Source organism: Eubalaena glacialis, chromosome Y (assembly GCF_028564815.1).
Source record: "Eubalaena glacialis isolate mEubGla1 chromosome Y, mEubGla1.1.hap2.+ XY, whole genome shotgun sequence".
NCBI classification, from domain to species: domain Eukaryota; kingdom Metazoa; phylum Chordata; class Mammalia; order Artiodactyla; family Balaenidae; genus Eubalaena; species Eubalaena glacialis.
The window spans coordinates 4,696,138-4,711,093 of record NC_083737.1 but is presented as its reverse complement, the minus strand read 5'-3'; the positions used below and the strand labels follow the sequence as shown (position 1 = coordinate 4,711,093).

General features: G+C 54.0%; 1 protein-coding gene across 3 annotated transcripts in view; it reads right to left on the bottom strand.

The window, feature by feature from the left end:
• The window catches only part of LOC133082912 (cAMP-dependent protein kinase catalytic subunit PRKX), an 82,131-nt gene extending 67,944 nt beyond the window's left edge, over positions 1-14,187 (bottom strand). Inside the window, exon 1 of one of the 3 annotated variants that reach the window (XM_061179595.1) lies at positions 13,945-14,187. In XM_061179595.1, coding sequence (XP_061035578.1) covers positions 13,945-14,110 — 166 coding nt within the window. In that variant the 5' untranslated portion in view covers positions 14,111-14,187. The remainder of the gene's footprint in view (positions 1-13,944) is intronic. The other 2 variants (XM_061179593.1, XM_061179596.1) reach the window with 2 other exon arrangements.
• Between the last annotated feature and the right edge of the window lie 769 nt (positions 14,188-14,956).

The window sequence follows — 14,956 nt, the reverse complement described above, 5'->3', positions numbered from 1 at the left end:
ATTCCGTTTCTTCCACGGCCCTCTGGGATGCTCAGAGGAGCAGCCCAGAATCTCAATCAAAATACAACACTTTACTACCAGGGAAAGTAAATAAAGACCAAAAAAAGAAAAAAAGAAAAAAAAAAAACTACAGAAAGAAGAGTAACATAAACCAAAAGCAAGCAGAAATAAAGACCTAACCCGGGTCTTTGTGTTAGGTCTTTACTAACTTTACAAGCAGAAAACATGAAACTGAAAACAAAAGAGACTTCCCTGGTGGTCCAGTGGTTAAGACTCTACGCTTCCACTTCAGGGGGCCTGGATCTGATCCCTGGTCAGAGAACTAGATCCCCCATGCCACGACTAAGATGCAGCGCAGTGAAATAAATAATAATAATAAAAGAAAACAAGAAAGCCATAGAGAATAAAATAATCAAGGCAACAAGAAGCTGCTGCTTTGACCCAAATCAATACAATGGACGCCTCAGAATCCATCACCAAAAGAACACGCTAACCAATCTTTTGCAGGATCAACTAAATGTCTTCACGAGTAAAATCACTGCCAACAAGAACTATTTATATTCAAGGATCCAATACTCTGACTCACTGGTGCTTTGTTTTTTTCTGGGTAAATGTTTTTTTCCCTTAAGGTGTAAGGACAAATGGAAACTAGCACCCACGCAGAATTTCCAAAAGAGGAAACTCTAGATAGTTGGCCTTCTGGATGCCCATTCGATTTGGGGGTGGGGGTGGGGGGACACTCCAAGCTAGAGTTTTCAATCTGTGCTGATTTTTTTTGGAATCGTCCCCAAACGTAAGCTGGCTAACTACCCACCTCTCCCCGCTCCCTGCTAGCCCCCTGCCCCGCGACCGCACACACCCAGGCACATGCAGGCGTGGGCACACAAAAGCCCTGCCTCTGTCTGCCCCTCCAACCTCAGACCCCAGGTGCCCTCAGCATTACAAAGGCCGTCCTCTGAGCAGCAGAGCCCTGCCGGCCCCACCCAACCCTCAGATCTGCCCGGTCTGGTCTTTTGTTCAGTGAAGTGGCTCCCGAGATAATGATCCAGCAGGGTGAAATCATCAACCGAATTAACTGTCAACTGTTTTACAGGAACCCTGGGGAGGTTGCCCTCCAAACGCCTTCCATGAGCCGCCTGATCAAAAACGTGTCCAAAGGAGCCACGTCGAGAGAATGCATATAGAAACCAGCTCACGACATGGGAGCGAGCTGGGTGCAATGATTTTCAGGAACTCATGCGTTTGAGCAGGGGCTCTGGGAGACGGTTTGTTTTTCCTGTAACTGGAGGGAAAGCCAGCGTGAATTTCCAAATGGTAAGTGGGGTGAACAGACGTGCAAGGTGCCGAAGGTGGGTCTTTTTTTCAAGCATGGAATCACCCAGTGGGAGGGGACCTCGGACGCCCAGAGTCTAGTCTTGACAGTCGTCCTCAACTAAGCGGGAGGCAATGGGCCAAGCAGGTGTTGGGGAGGCCACGGCAGCACCTGGCACGAAATAAAGGCTGGAAGGACGGCCCAGAGGGGTCCGACGGGAGCCCCCCCATGGGGACAAGGTGACTCCCAGGATGGGTGACAGCCACCCACGTGAAGAATGTCCCCTTCATGTTCCTACGCCCCAGGGTAGCAGGACCCGTCCGTGCCGGAGGAGGAAAGGACCTGCATCCTAGAACACACGCCCTCACTCCATCCGCGGCCTTGGCTGATACAGGGCATTCCAATGGGACGAGCCTCAGGGGCACTCAGGATGCTTGACTGGAGTTCTCGATGGATAACTTCAAAGGCACTGAAGAGCTATTTGTAACATATGCTCCTATTTGGACGCAACCCAGATGCCAAGCGGACGTTTACCGAAGCGCCGTAAGGATGTAGCAAGAGACGCAGCATCCTTTGCACCCAACCCAGCGTAGCATTGGAGATCTCTCCACCCCGTGAAACGCAGGGTGGGAATGACGCTCCTGGAATTAGGGGCTGCTTAGACGCATTCGTAGTGTTGCTTTTATTATTCTTCCAAGGGTAACCTCGGCGGTGGGGGGAGACTGCCGAGTTCCTCAAAAAAAAAGATAAGTAAACGTACCCGTGTTGTCCAATCAACCCACATGCTCAAGCCTCCTGGAGAACAATCCGCCCGCCGCCACCTTTACCTCCCGCCTCCACGTGGACACAAGCTTTGTTTCTGGGATTCCACGTGGCTAACGACACCTGCCTGCATGTGGGTCACAGCCCTGTGTCTAAAGGTCCATCCTGGGGCCAGAAGCTCCTCGAAGGTATAAGGCTTTGTCATCTCATCTTGGAGCAGTCCCGTCACTGGGGTTTCTCTTGCAACACGAGAACTGGTGCTGCTTGCCCGGGGAGGTGGCAGTTAGTGGTGACACCATTCCAGCCCCTCCAAAGAGGGCACAGATGTGACAGCCTCAGGTAACTCATTAATCCCTTCCCCAGCGTGCACACGCACGGGCACACACACACACAATTTCCAGCCCCATCTGTTGGTCAGTGGATCTCCCATTTCTCCTCCCAGGTAGTAACGGAAGAGCTTTTTATTATTACTGTGGTCCCTCCATTTGTGGAAGTCAATGCCGCCAGACCAGGGCTGAGGCCAGGTTGGGTGCAGCCATCCACCCGTCACGTTCTCCAAAGCAGTGCCGTGTCTCAGGTGAGGCGTACACAGTAGATTAGAAGAATCGGTGCACGATACACAGAATAAGATGTCCTTGTCCTAATCCCCAGAACCTGGGGACATGTTCGTTTACGTGGCAAAGGGGAATTGAGTTTCAAGGTGCTAACCACAGAGGTGAATCAGCAGAGCCTTAATAGTGAGATGCCCCTGGGTTAGTTGGGTGAATCCAGTGGAATCACCAGGGTCCTTAGAAGTATCCGAGAGAAACAGGAGAGAAACAGCATGAGAAGGGTTTGACCCGACAACGCCGTCTTCAATGACGAAGGAAGATTATCATAAACAAAGGAATGCGGGCGGCTTCTAGAAGCTGGAAAAGGCAAGGAAACGAATTCTCCCCTGGAGCCTCCCAAAGGCACACAGCCCTGCCCACACCTTGGTTTTAACCCAGCCATACTGGGAATTCCCTGGCGATCCAGTGGTTAGGGCTGGGAGCGTTCACTCCTGAGAGCACGGTTCAGTCCCTGGTGGGAGAACTAAGATCCTGCGAGCTGCACAGCACGGCCCAAAAAGAAACAAAGAAAAAAAAAAAAAACCAGTAATACCATTTCCAGACGCCTAACCCTTGGAACGGCAGGTTAATCAATGCATGTTGTTTTAAGCCACTGAGTTTGAGGTAATTTGTTACAGTAGCCAAAAGGTGGGGAAGGCCACGAGAGAGATCACAACAGGAGACCAAGGGAAGGGGAGCTGGCACTGGGCTTCCTGTGCGGGCCCAGCCCTGCCCCCCCCCCCGGCTCCCTGACTCCAGAGTCAGAACAAGGAGGTGCTCTGAGCATCGGAGGGGGGGATGCACGACAGGTACGCCGAAAGGAGCGAGTGCCAAATCCGTGCAAAGACGCTATCATATGTCCTGGAAAACGAGATGAGGCTGTGTTTGGAAAAGATGATGAAGGTGATGATGATGATGGTGATGATGGTGATGATGGTGATGGTGATGATGATGGTGATGATGGTGGTGATGATGGTGATGATGGTGATGGTGATGGTGGTGATGATGGTGATGGTGGTGGTAATGATGGTGGTGATGATGGTGATGGTGATGATGGTGATGATGGTGATGGTGGTGGTAATGATGGTGGTGATGATGGTGATGGTGGTGATGGTGATGATGGTGATGATGGTGATGGTGGTGATGATGGTGATGGTGGTGGTAATGATGGTGGTGATGATGGTGATGGTGATGATGGTGATGATGGTGGTAATGATGGTGGTGATGATGGTGATGATGGTGATGGTGATGATGGTGATGATGGTGATGGTGGTGATGGTAATGATGGTGGTGATGATGGTGATGGTGATGGTGGTGATGATGGTGATGGTGGTGATGATGGTGATGGTGATGGTGGTGATGATGGTGATGGTGATGGTGGTGATGATGGTGATGGTGGTGGTGGTGATGGTGATGATGGTGATGGTGATGGTAATGATGGTGGTGATGGTGATGGTGATGGTGGTGATGATGGTGATGGTGGTGGTGATGGTGATGGTGATGGTGGTGGTGATGGTGGTGGTAATGATGGTGGTGATGATGGTGATGGTGATGGTGGTGATGATGGTGATGGTGGTGATGATGGTGATGGTGGTGATGATGGTGATGATGGTGATGGTGATGGTGGTGATGATGGTGATGGTGATGGTGGTGGTGATGGTGATGGTGATGGTGGTGGTAATGATGGTGGTGATGATGGTGATGGTGATGGTGGTGATGATGGTGATGGTGGTGATGATGGTGATGGTGGTGATGATGGTGATGGTGATGGTGGTGATGATGGTGATGGTGGTGATGATGGTGATGGTGGTGATGATGGTGATGATGGTGATGGTGGTGATGATGGTGATGGTGGTGATGATGGTGGTGGTGGTGATGATGGTGGTGGTGATGGTGATGGTGGTGGTAATGATGGTGGTGATGATGGTGATGGTGATGGTGGTGATGATGGTGATGGTGGTGGTGATGGTGATGGTGATGGTGGTGGTAATGATGGTGGTGATGGTGATGATGGTGATGGTGGTGGTAATGATGGTGGTGATGATGGTGATGGTGATGATGGTGATGATGGTGATGGTGATGGTGATGATGGTGATGATGGTGATGGTGGTGATGATGGTGATGGTGATGGTGGTGATGATGGTGATGGTGGTGATGATGGTGATGATGGTGATGGTGATGGTGGTGATGGTGGTGATGATGGTGATGGTAGTGATGATGGTGGTGGTGATGGTGATGATGGTGATGATGGTGATGGTGGTGGTAATGATGGTGGTGATGATGGTGATGGTGATGGTGGTGATGATGGTGATGGTGGTGGTGATGGTGATGGTGATGGTGGTGGTAATGATGGTGGTGATGGTGATGGTGGTGATGATGGTGATGGTGGTGGTGATGGTGATGGTGATGGTGGTGGTAATGATGGTGGTGATGATGGTGATGGTGATGGTGGTGATGATGGTGATGGTGGTGATGATGGTGATGGTGGTGATGATGGTGATGGTGATGGTGGTGGTGATGGTGATGGTGATGGTGGTGGTAATGATGGTGGTGATGATGGTGATGGTGATGGTGGTGATGATGGTGATGGTGGTGATGATGGTGATGGTGGTGATGATGGTGATGGTGATGGTGGTGATGATGGTGATGGTGGTGATGATGGTGATGGTGGTGATGATGGTGATGATGGTGATGGTGGTGATGATGGTGATGGTGGTGATGATGGTGGTGGTGGTGATGATGGTGGTGGTGATGGTGATGGTGGTGGTAATGATGGTGGTGATGATGGTGATGGTGATGGTGGTGATGATGGTGATGGTGGTGGTGATGGTGATGGTGATGGTGGTGGTAATGATGGTGGTGATGGTGATGATGGTGATGGTGGTGGTAATGATGGTGGTGATGATGGTGATGATGGTGATGATGGTGATGATGGTGATGGTGGTGATGATGGTGATGGTGATGGTGGTGATGATGGTGATGGTGGTGATGATGGTGATGATGGTGATGGTGATGGTGGTGATGGTGGTGATGATGGTGATGGTAGTGATGATGGTGGTGGTGATGGTGATGATGGTGATGATGGTGATGGTGGTGGTAATGATGGTGGTGATGATGGTGATGGTGATGGTGGTGATGATGGTGATGGTGGTGGTGATGGTGATGGTGATGGTGGTGGTAATGATGGTGGTGATGGTGATGGTGGTGATGATGGTGATGGTGGTGGTGATGGTGATGGTGATGGTGGTGGTAATGATGGTGGTGATGATGGTGATGGTGATGGTGGTGATGATGGTGATGGTGGTGATGATGGTGATGGTGGTGATGATGGTGATGGTGATGGTGGTGATGATGGTGGTGATACGTTGGTGATGATGGTGATGATGATGGTGGTGATGGTGATGATGAAGGTGATGATATTATGGTGCTTACCTTGGTTCCAATCAGCCAAATCCACCTGGGGTGAGGCTCAACTAGTGCATCATGGGAACTCCAAAGAGGCTGAGGTACCATATGATGCATTAAAAGGTTCATGGTGTTATGGGCTGAATTGTGTCCCCCCACCCAAACAATTTCATCTTGAAGTCCTAACCCGCAGCACCTCAGGATACGGCTGTATTTGGAGATGGGGTCTTTACAGAGGGGATGAAGGTACAATGAGGTCACAAGGGTGGGTCCTGATCCCATAGGACTGGTGTCCTTACAAGAAGAGGAGATCAGGACACAGACACACACAGAGGGACGACCACGTGAGGACACAGGGAGGAGAGGGCCGTCTACACGCCCAGGAGAGAGGCCTTGGGAGGGACCAGCCCTGCCCACACCTGGATCTCAGTTTCCAGCCTCCCAGGCTGTGTGAAAATAAATTCCTATTGTTCAAGCCGCCCAGTCTGTGGTACATTGTTTCTCTAAGCAACAGGAGAAACAAAATGGGGTCCATCCACACAGTGAAATATGACTCAGCCATAAAAAGGAATGAAGCACTCACACAGGCTACCAGGATAAAATTCAAGAATGTGAAGCTCAGCGAGAGAAGCCAGACACAAAAGGCCAGACGGTGTATGATTCCATAGACGTGAAATGTCCAGAACACGCAAAGCCACAGAGACATGGGTTAGTGTTTGCCAGGGGCTGGGGAGTGATTGCTTAATGGGCAGAGAGTGTCCTTTGGGGGATGATGAACATCTTTTGGAACCAGATAGAGGTGGTGGTTGCACAACACTGCACCACTCAATTGTTCACTTTAAAACAACCTTCTGTGAATTTCAATTACACGAAAGTTCCCCGAGTGTCAGAACTGACGCTGATGATACTGGTGGAGGGTGGCAGGATGTGGCAGCAGGTGGCAGAAGGTGATGGTGATGATGTAGATAACGACAAAGACGTCTCCCAGGCAGATCAAACTAACCATGTCCCGAACAGTACTCCTGGCCTTTTCCCCCAAAACACTGCTCCATCCCTAACCCCCTCAATGTCTCCAAGGGGTGGCACAGCTTTCCAATCAGGTAACCCCCAAACCTTGGAGTTACCCCTGATTCTTGTCTCAGCCACTGTTAGGGACTGCATGTCTGTGTCTCCCCCAAATTCATACGGTGAAGCCCTAACTCCTGGTGGGACCGTATTTGGACATGTAACCTCTAAGGAAGTAATGAGGTCGTATGGGTGGAGTCCTGATCCAAGAGGGCACTTCCTTCTCTCTGCACAGGCACCCAGGAAAGGACGTGTGAGGACATGGCAAGAAGACAGCCATCTGCCAACCAGGAACCCTCTGCTCTCACCAGAAACCCAATCAGCCAGCACCCTGACCATTTGGGGAGAAAACCCCCAAATGCCCCGCCCTGCCTCACTCCTCCCGGAGGTCCCTGTGAAAAATCAAGGGAGATGTTTGTGCTCCGACCAGAACACTAGGTATGATCTTGAAAAAGTGAACCTTCCTTTCTCAGTTCTTTACTGGTCTTCCCGGCAAGAAAGAGCATTTGTAGTTTTCAAAGGAGAGAGGAAAAAGGGAAACATTTTAAAATGGTGTGAAGGTGGTGACATGTGGGTGTTTGAAACAAACAAACAAACAAACAAACTTGGGGGAAAATACCAAGAAATCCCCAAGAAGTTGTTCCTGAGACTGAAGGAGATGCACTGAGAATCGTGAACACGTGTTTCTCAGGAAGAACATCATGCTTACAAGCTTTAAGTGACCCCGGAAAGGGGAAGCTTGTGTCTGTGTCACGTGGCGTTTCTGCCCTTTTCTTCCAGTGACAGACATGGCCTCCTTGGTGGTCCCCAACTGTGGAGAGAGCCATCCCAGAAGCAGGTCTGAGACCAGCATCATGGCGCCATGCCCTCATCCCCATGGGTGAGCCAAGTCGGGACAAGGAGGGTCGTCCCCAGATCCAGGGAGAGAGGTGTCCTCCTGTAAGGAATCCAGGATGTGACGAGGTGAGGCTGGTGCTCGGGCAGCCACCTGCACCCCAAAGGCAGAAGCTCAAGAGGAAGAAGGCAGGGCGACATGTAAAGAGAAGTCAACCCAGTGTTATGGAATGGATGTCTGTGTCCCCCCAAATACCCATGTTGAAGCCCTATCCCCCCCTCCCCCACCAACGTGACGGTATCCGGAGGTGGGTCTTTGCGAAGTAATTAGGATGAGATGAGGTCATGAGAGTGGGGTTCCCAGAATGGGATTAGTGTCCTTATAAGAGCTTTCTACTCTCTACCATCTGAGCACACAGCAAGAAGACAGCCAGTGCAACCCAGGAGACTCTCACCAAAATCCAACCACGCTGGCACCTTGATCTCGAACTTCCAGCCTCCAGAACTGGGAGAAATCAATCTGCGTTGTTGATAAGACACCCAGTGGACGGTATTCTGTTATGGCAGCTGGTGCCAATCAAGACAACAAGGTCTGGATGGATTCAAGATGGCGCCCCTTGGCCTGACCACATGGGAACTAACTCTGCCCCATCCAGCTCGGGGGATGACCTCTGTCAAACAGTGAGTTCTGCTTTAGCCGCACCCACATGCTGTGTGGGATGAGGACGCCCTCGGAAAATACATGTAACCTGGTGTCCTCCACCTCCAAGGATTTGGGGAAACCGCTTCATGGACCAAGCTGTAAAGCCACGTAGAAATCAACTCTGCAATCCTCTCTGGCAGGTGTATTAGTTTCCTGGGGCTCCCACCAACTGTGAGCTTAAAGCCACAGACATCCATCCTCCCCCATCCTGGGGACCAGACGTCTGAGGTCAAGGTGTCCCAGGGCCGCGCTCCCTCCAGAGACTCCAGGGGAGGGTCCTTTCCACCTCTTCCAGCTTCTGGGGGCTCCAGGCGTCCCTGGGCTTGCGGCTGCATCCCTCCCGTCTCTGCCTCTGTCTTCCCTGGGCTTCTGCTCTGTGTCTGGGTCTCTCCTCTTCTGTGCCTTAGAAGGACCCCGTCATTGGATGTAGGGCCACCCTCCTCCAGGAGGACCTCGTCTCAGACCCTTCACTTCATGACATCTGCAGAGACCCTGTTTCCAAACAAGGTCCCGTTGCCAGGTTCTGAGAGGACATGGATTTGGGGGGAAGAGGGGGACTCTATCCGACCCAGGAGAGCAGGTTCTGTGTGCACGTGTCTGTGACCCTGTCTCTCTCACTGACTGCACCTTTCTCCTCCTGGCTGGGCCTCAGCTGAGCCTTACCGTCCTGTACTTTCTCTCCTCTGGCCCATTTCCCTTTTCTCCTGTGCAGGAACTACTGCATCTCCTAAGCTTCTCTTCCCAAAGTCCCACCCCTCCTCCCACCCCCGCCATCCCCTTGGAGATGGAAAGTAAGAAAGCAGAGTGCGTAAGATGAAGAGGACATGGAACAAGCAGATCCATGGAGACAGAGAGCAGATGTGGGTTCCCAGCAGCCGGAGGAGCAGGAAACAGGGGGTGACTGCTCATAGGTTTGGGGTCACCCTGAGGGGGCAGCAGACGAAAACGTTCTGGAACCTCACAGAGATGAGGGTCGTGCAACTTTGTGAATGTGTAAAGCACCACGGCGTGGTTCCCTTTGAAATGGTTCCTTTTGTGTTATGTGAACTTCACCGCAATTTTTAAAAAATGAGAAGGAACAGGGACTTCCCTGGCGGTCCAGTGGTTAAGACTCCGCGCTTCCACTGCAGGCGGCTCGGGTTCGATCCCTGGTCAGGGAACTAAGATCCCACATGCCACCTGAAGTGACCAAAAAACAAGTAAAAGTTTTTTTTAAAATGAGGAGGAACAGCCTGCAGGACTTCTGTAAGACGAAATACTCTTTTCTAGAATTTTCCGTAATTTTATAAAAAGAAATATTCTTTTCTCGTATTTTATCTAACTTTCGAAGTTCCTGTGACGCTCTTAAGTTGACACGACCATTCACACCCACTCAAGGTGAATCAGATTAAAAGGTGAACACAATTTTCTGGGTATCGCTACACAATAAGCAACGTTCCCTCCTAATGGCTTCTGTCAACATCGCCCCCGGGAGAAGTCATTCACATGCAGTGGGAAATCTCCCCAGTGCGGAGGTGTGCTGCTCCGGTGATGGTTTGGGAGTCCAGGTGGGAGGGAGAAAAATTAGGGCCGGTTCTGGGGAACCAAGAGTGCACGAGAGAATCTTATCAGCAGGGAGGAAAATGAATGTAAGAGACAACAGTGCAGGTTTAATTACTCACTACGGAAGGTCTCCTCCGTCTTAAGAAAAAACAACTTTCTGACAGCGTGATGTGATAGTAAAAAAATACAAAGAGTCAGGCGTGAACGCGTTTCTGTGGTCAGGGAATGAGCTTTGTGCCTTGATCTCAGTGCTGGTGGCTGCCCAGATGGATGTACAGGATAAAACTGCACAAAACTACACGATGCCCCCTCCTCACAAACTCAAAAGAGTTCCCATGAAAAGTGGGAGCACTGATTAAGGTCTGTGATCTCTCAGCAAGATGGACCCCACGCCGGCGCGCGTCCTGGTTTTGATATTGTGTGACACCTACAGAAGACGTCACAGGGGAAAACTTCATGAAGGGTGCATGGGCCTAGGTGCAGGTTTTGGAATCCCCCGTGCGCCTATCATTACTTCAAAACATTTATCTTTAATAGCACCATTGTTCGTGCTCATAGCAAGAAATCAAGCTTGGTTACCGGGACCAGGAATGTGGACCAGGGGGCTGCACACCATTCCTTCTGTAACTGAGCCTGTTTTTCAATCTATGAATTCAGTTTGGCCGAGACAGGACCCAAGGTCCCTTCCACGCTCTTTAAAAAATGCCCATGAGATTTTTCACCAACACAAGCTGAGCTTTCTTCCAAGCTGTCTGAATTTGTGGAGAGCTAATCAACCTAAAACACGGACAACTTCCCATAGACAGTTTATCCAGGAGCACAGAATAAGGGCATCTGAGACCTTACTGGTCACTGACTTTCCTCCTTATTTTATCTCCAAGGTGTCATGGCCGCCCCGTGAACTGGGCCGTCTGCTTCCAGCTGGGTCTTGGTATCCTGGTGCCAATCCTCCTGGGGGTCCTGCCATCTGAACAGCCACTGCCAGTTTTGCTAAATCATGCAGACGCACATCTGTGCCCACCTGCAGCGTTCCACCTGCGCTCATCATCACAACCGTCCTTGGGGGATTGTGAGTCAGCAATTCTGTCCCACGGGCGCCTTCCCCGGGGCCCAGCTCACAGGCAAAAGAAAAGGATGAAAAAAATGCCTGTTGGTGAGAAAAAGAAGAGCTCACACACCGGAGTGGAGATCAGACCAGGTGAAAATGCACAACTGTGTGAGGCCAGAACTTCAGAACTTCAGGGTGGAGGACAAGCCCAGCCAGCCTGGTCCTTCCACCCTGACTCATTCTGGAAGGCTCCAAGGGGGTGGGGATTGTGGTATGTTAAGAAAGGCTGAGAGGTTTGTCGGGGTGGTTGTTTTGTTTTGTTTTGTGTGTGGGTTCGTTTCAAGTTGTGGAAAACAGCCTTGCTCAGCTGGAGAAATGCACACAGATGGCCTCAGACGATTCAGAGCCACTGTGGGTGCCTGTTTGCGATGGGGGACAGTTAGGAATGGGTCCAGGAGCAGTCAAAGGGAACTTAAGTTTCCTGGGCCCGAAGCTTAGGATGAAGAGGCACCATGCTGGTCCCAACTGCGTTCTAACTGTGGGTAAAGAGCCCAACATAGCCCCTCACTTTTGTCCATGACACTTTATGGTCTAAAGTTACTGGAAACTGTAACACCTCTGATGGGTTTGGGATTTTTTAAAAGCTTATTCTTAGTTTCTTAGATTAACCATGCACAGATAAATACGGAATATTAAAGAAAGTGCTGGCAAAAGGTGATTTAAAAAAGCCACCAAAGCTGCAAAGCCACACACACACACACACACACACCCTGGGTCCCAGGCCCCTGCCGGTCCAACATCCTGAACATGTGTGACCTGGCTCTCCCTTCACACCCTTGGAACCCACAGGAAGTTATCCTTGAAGAGTAAGTATCTTCTTCATTAAGAAAGGGAAAGACAACTGGAGAGCTCATTTCCCCCCCACCCGGCCCTGCTCAGTCCCCAGAGGCAGTGACATTCTATTTTTAAGGACAAGATGGCTCACTGGGCACCCTATGCCCACTAGGCAGCACCCAAAGGGCCCCCAGGCAGCTGCAGACACCAGGCTATGTCACGTCCACAGCCCACCCACCAGCCCATGCCCCGCCTGGTGCCCTGGCACCTTTCACAATAGACTTGCTTAAGTGCCCAAAACAGATCCAGTTGCCAGCGCTGTGTGCCAAGGGCCGGCAGGTCCTCCACCAACTTTCCATTGTTGAATTGTGTTTCCACCTACCGGTGTGACTGCACTGGTGTAGGTTTCTATCCTCGTGTCCTACCCTGCAAAACACAGCGAGCTTTTAAAGCAGCCCTGCAGAGCGCCCCAGAGGGAGGGAGGGAGGGAGAGACAAAGAAAAAGAAAGGGAGAGAGACAGAAGATGGAGAAGATGAGACAGAGAGACACAGAGAGAGAGAGAAAAACAGGAAAGGGAGAGAGAGATGGACAGAGAGAGAGAGAGAGAGAGAGAAAACGAAGGAGGAGATGGGCGAGAAGGCTTAGAGAGAGGAGGAGAGAAGCAGGAGAGAGGGAGGGTGCCTTCTGTCCCCTCCGTCCCAAGTCGGGTTTCCTAGTCCCAAACCAGGCTTCCTGGGCACCCCTTCCTCACAGCCAACTACACACGGGCAAAAGGCTACTGACGGAAAAGGGAAGGTTTCAAGGCCACTCTGAGTAGTTTTAATGCCACTCTGGCTGTGCCCCTTGGTCATATGAAGCCCCAAGCCATGCCCTTGAGGCCAATGCTTCCTCCCTTCCAAGAGAAGGTGGATAAGGGCCAGAAAAACTACCTGGGTACCCCTGCTCCAGGGTCATTTAAGGTATGTGCCCCCTTCCCCATTGATTCTTTCCTGACAGGTTGGGACAACTCCCTTAGCAACAAAGAGTTGCTAAAAAGCCACAGGCTGGCTTGAGCCCATAGCTTGAAGGCAGCGCCCTTGTGGAGTTGGGATATTCTGACCCACTCAGGGCGGGCTCCATACACCAACACGTTTTGGGATCCAAGCACTCAGGGAACTGGAGACTTCACGTTTCCAGCTGCCCAGGAATGGTCAGGCTCAAAGGAGGACGACAAAAAGGAAATCAGTGCCGCATAAAAGAAATGCCCAGTTCCGGATACACAGACGGAAAATACGGCAGGGTAAGGAAATGCGTAATTCACCCCCAATGCCGCCCCGCGCCCCTAAAACGCCACGGGACACCGGACCCCCCAGTTCCAGATACGCTCTCAAGTCCAGGCGGGAGCATCCCGACGCGGGGCAGAGGGGGAGCCTGGCCAAGGTGAGGTCTGCAAGGGTCTCCGCGGCCGCCGCCGCCTCCGTCCCCGGGGGCCCCTGCCTGGGAGGGCGCGCGACGTCCTCAATGTGACGTGACCCCAGCAAGTCCTGTGACGTCGGGGGAGCCCAGACACCGGGGAGGTTGTTGGGGGGCGGGCGGGAAGGTCCAAATCAGGAGACTTTGGAGGTGCGGGGCAGAGCGCCCGCAGGCGGGGAGGCTCTCGGGGGCCGGAAGGAAGCCCTCCAAGTCTCGGGGCGTTCGGGGGACCCAGGGCGCAGGGGGAGCCCCGCGCGGAGACCCCGAGCAGGCGGGACCAGGCAGGGCCCTCCCCGGGCGGCGGCCGGGCGACCGCACACAAGCCTTTTGTCTGACGCCGGCTTCCCGGGCGGCGCCGAGCCCCCAGCGGGCCGGGTCCCCGCGCGTCGCACTCACCCACGGTGGCCAGCGTGTCGAAGTCCTGCGAGCGGTAGGCGGGCGGCTCCGGCGAGGGCGCCCCGGGGCCGGGGAAGTGCGCGGGCGCGCCGTCGGGGGTCTCCCCCGAGCTCTCTCGGGAGTCGGCGTCCGCCGCGGCCGCCTTGGCCAGCCCGGGCGCCTCCATGGGGGCGCGCTCAGGTCCGGGGCGCCGGGCCGGGCCGGGGGGCGCGGGGGGCCGGGCTTCCCGGGACGCAGCCTCGGAGGGCGGCGCGGCGGCGGTGGCGGCATCAGCGGCGCCCACCCATGCGCGGCCCCCGCCTCCCGGTCGGCGGCCGGGCGCAGCTGGCGGCGCGGCGGGGACAATGGCGGGGCGCGGGGCGGCGCTCAGGGCAGGAGCGGCGGCGGCAGCCGGTGGGAGTAGCCAGCGGCCTCTGGGGGCGGGCGCGGCGCGGCCTGGGCGAGGGGCGCGGCCAGGGCGGGCGGGCGCGAGGCGGGGTCCTGGCCGCGGGCGCCCGGCTGCCTGTTCATCCCTCTCGTCCCGCGCCCGCCGCCGCCGCGCGGGCGCTGCGTGCGCGCTGCGGGGGGCCGGGCGGAAGCGGCCTGGGCGGGGCCGCGCGCTCCCTCCGCCCGCCCGGGCGCCGGCCCCGACTCTGCCCGCCGGGCTGGGGGTGTGGCCCGCGCGGCCGCGCCCCGCCCCCTCCGCGCCCCCGCCCCGGGACCTCAGGGCCCGGGCGCCAGGGGCCTCGCCCGCCATTCTGGGGCGGGCGCGGTCGGGGAGGTTCCCGCGCGGCCTCCGCGCCCCGGGGCGCCCCAGGGATGGGGTCTCGGCCGAGCTCCCCCTGGAGACGCGCGGGCCTGTCCCCGCGCCCGCTGCGCTCCAGCCCGGAAGGCTGGGGGGAGGCGGGACCGGCTGGGGAGCGGGAGGGCGTGGTTCAAAGAAAAGTAAAGTTAAAAAATAAAGCTGGAGTTGGATGCGGATGGGGCGCGCTCCGCCGACCGCGCGGTGCCCGCGAGTCCCGGCGGGCGGTCG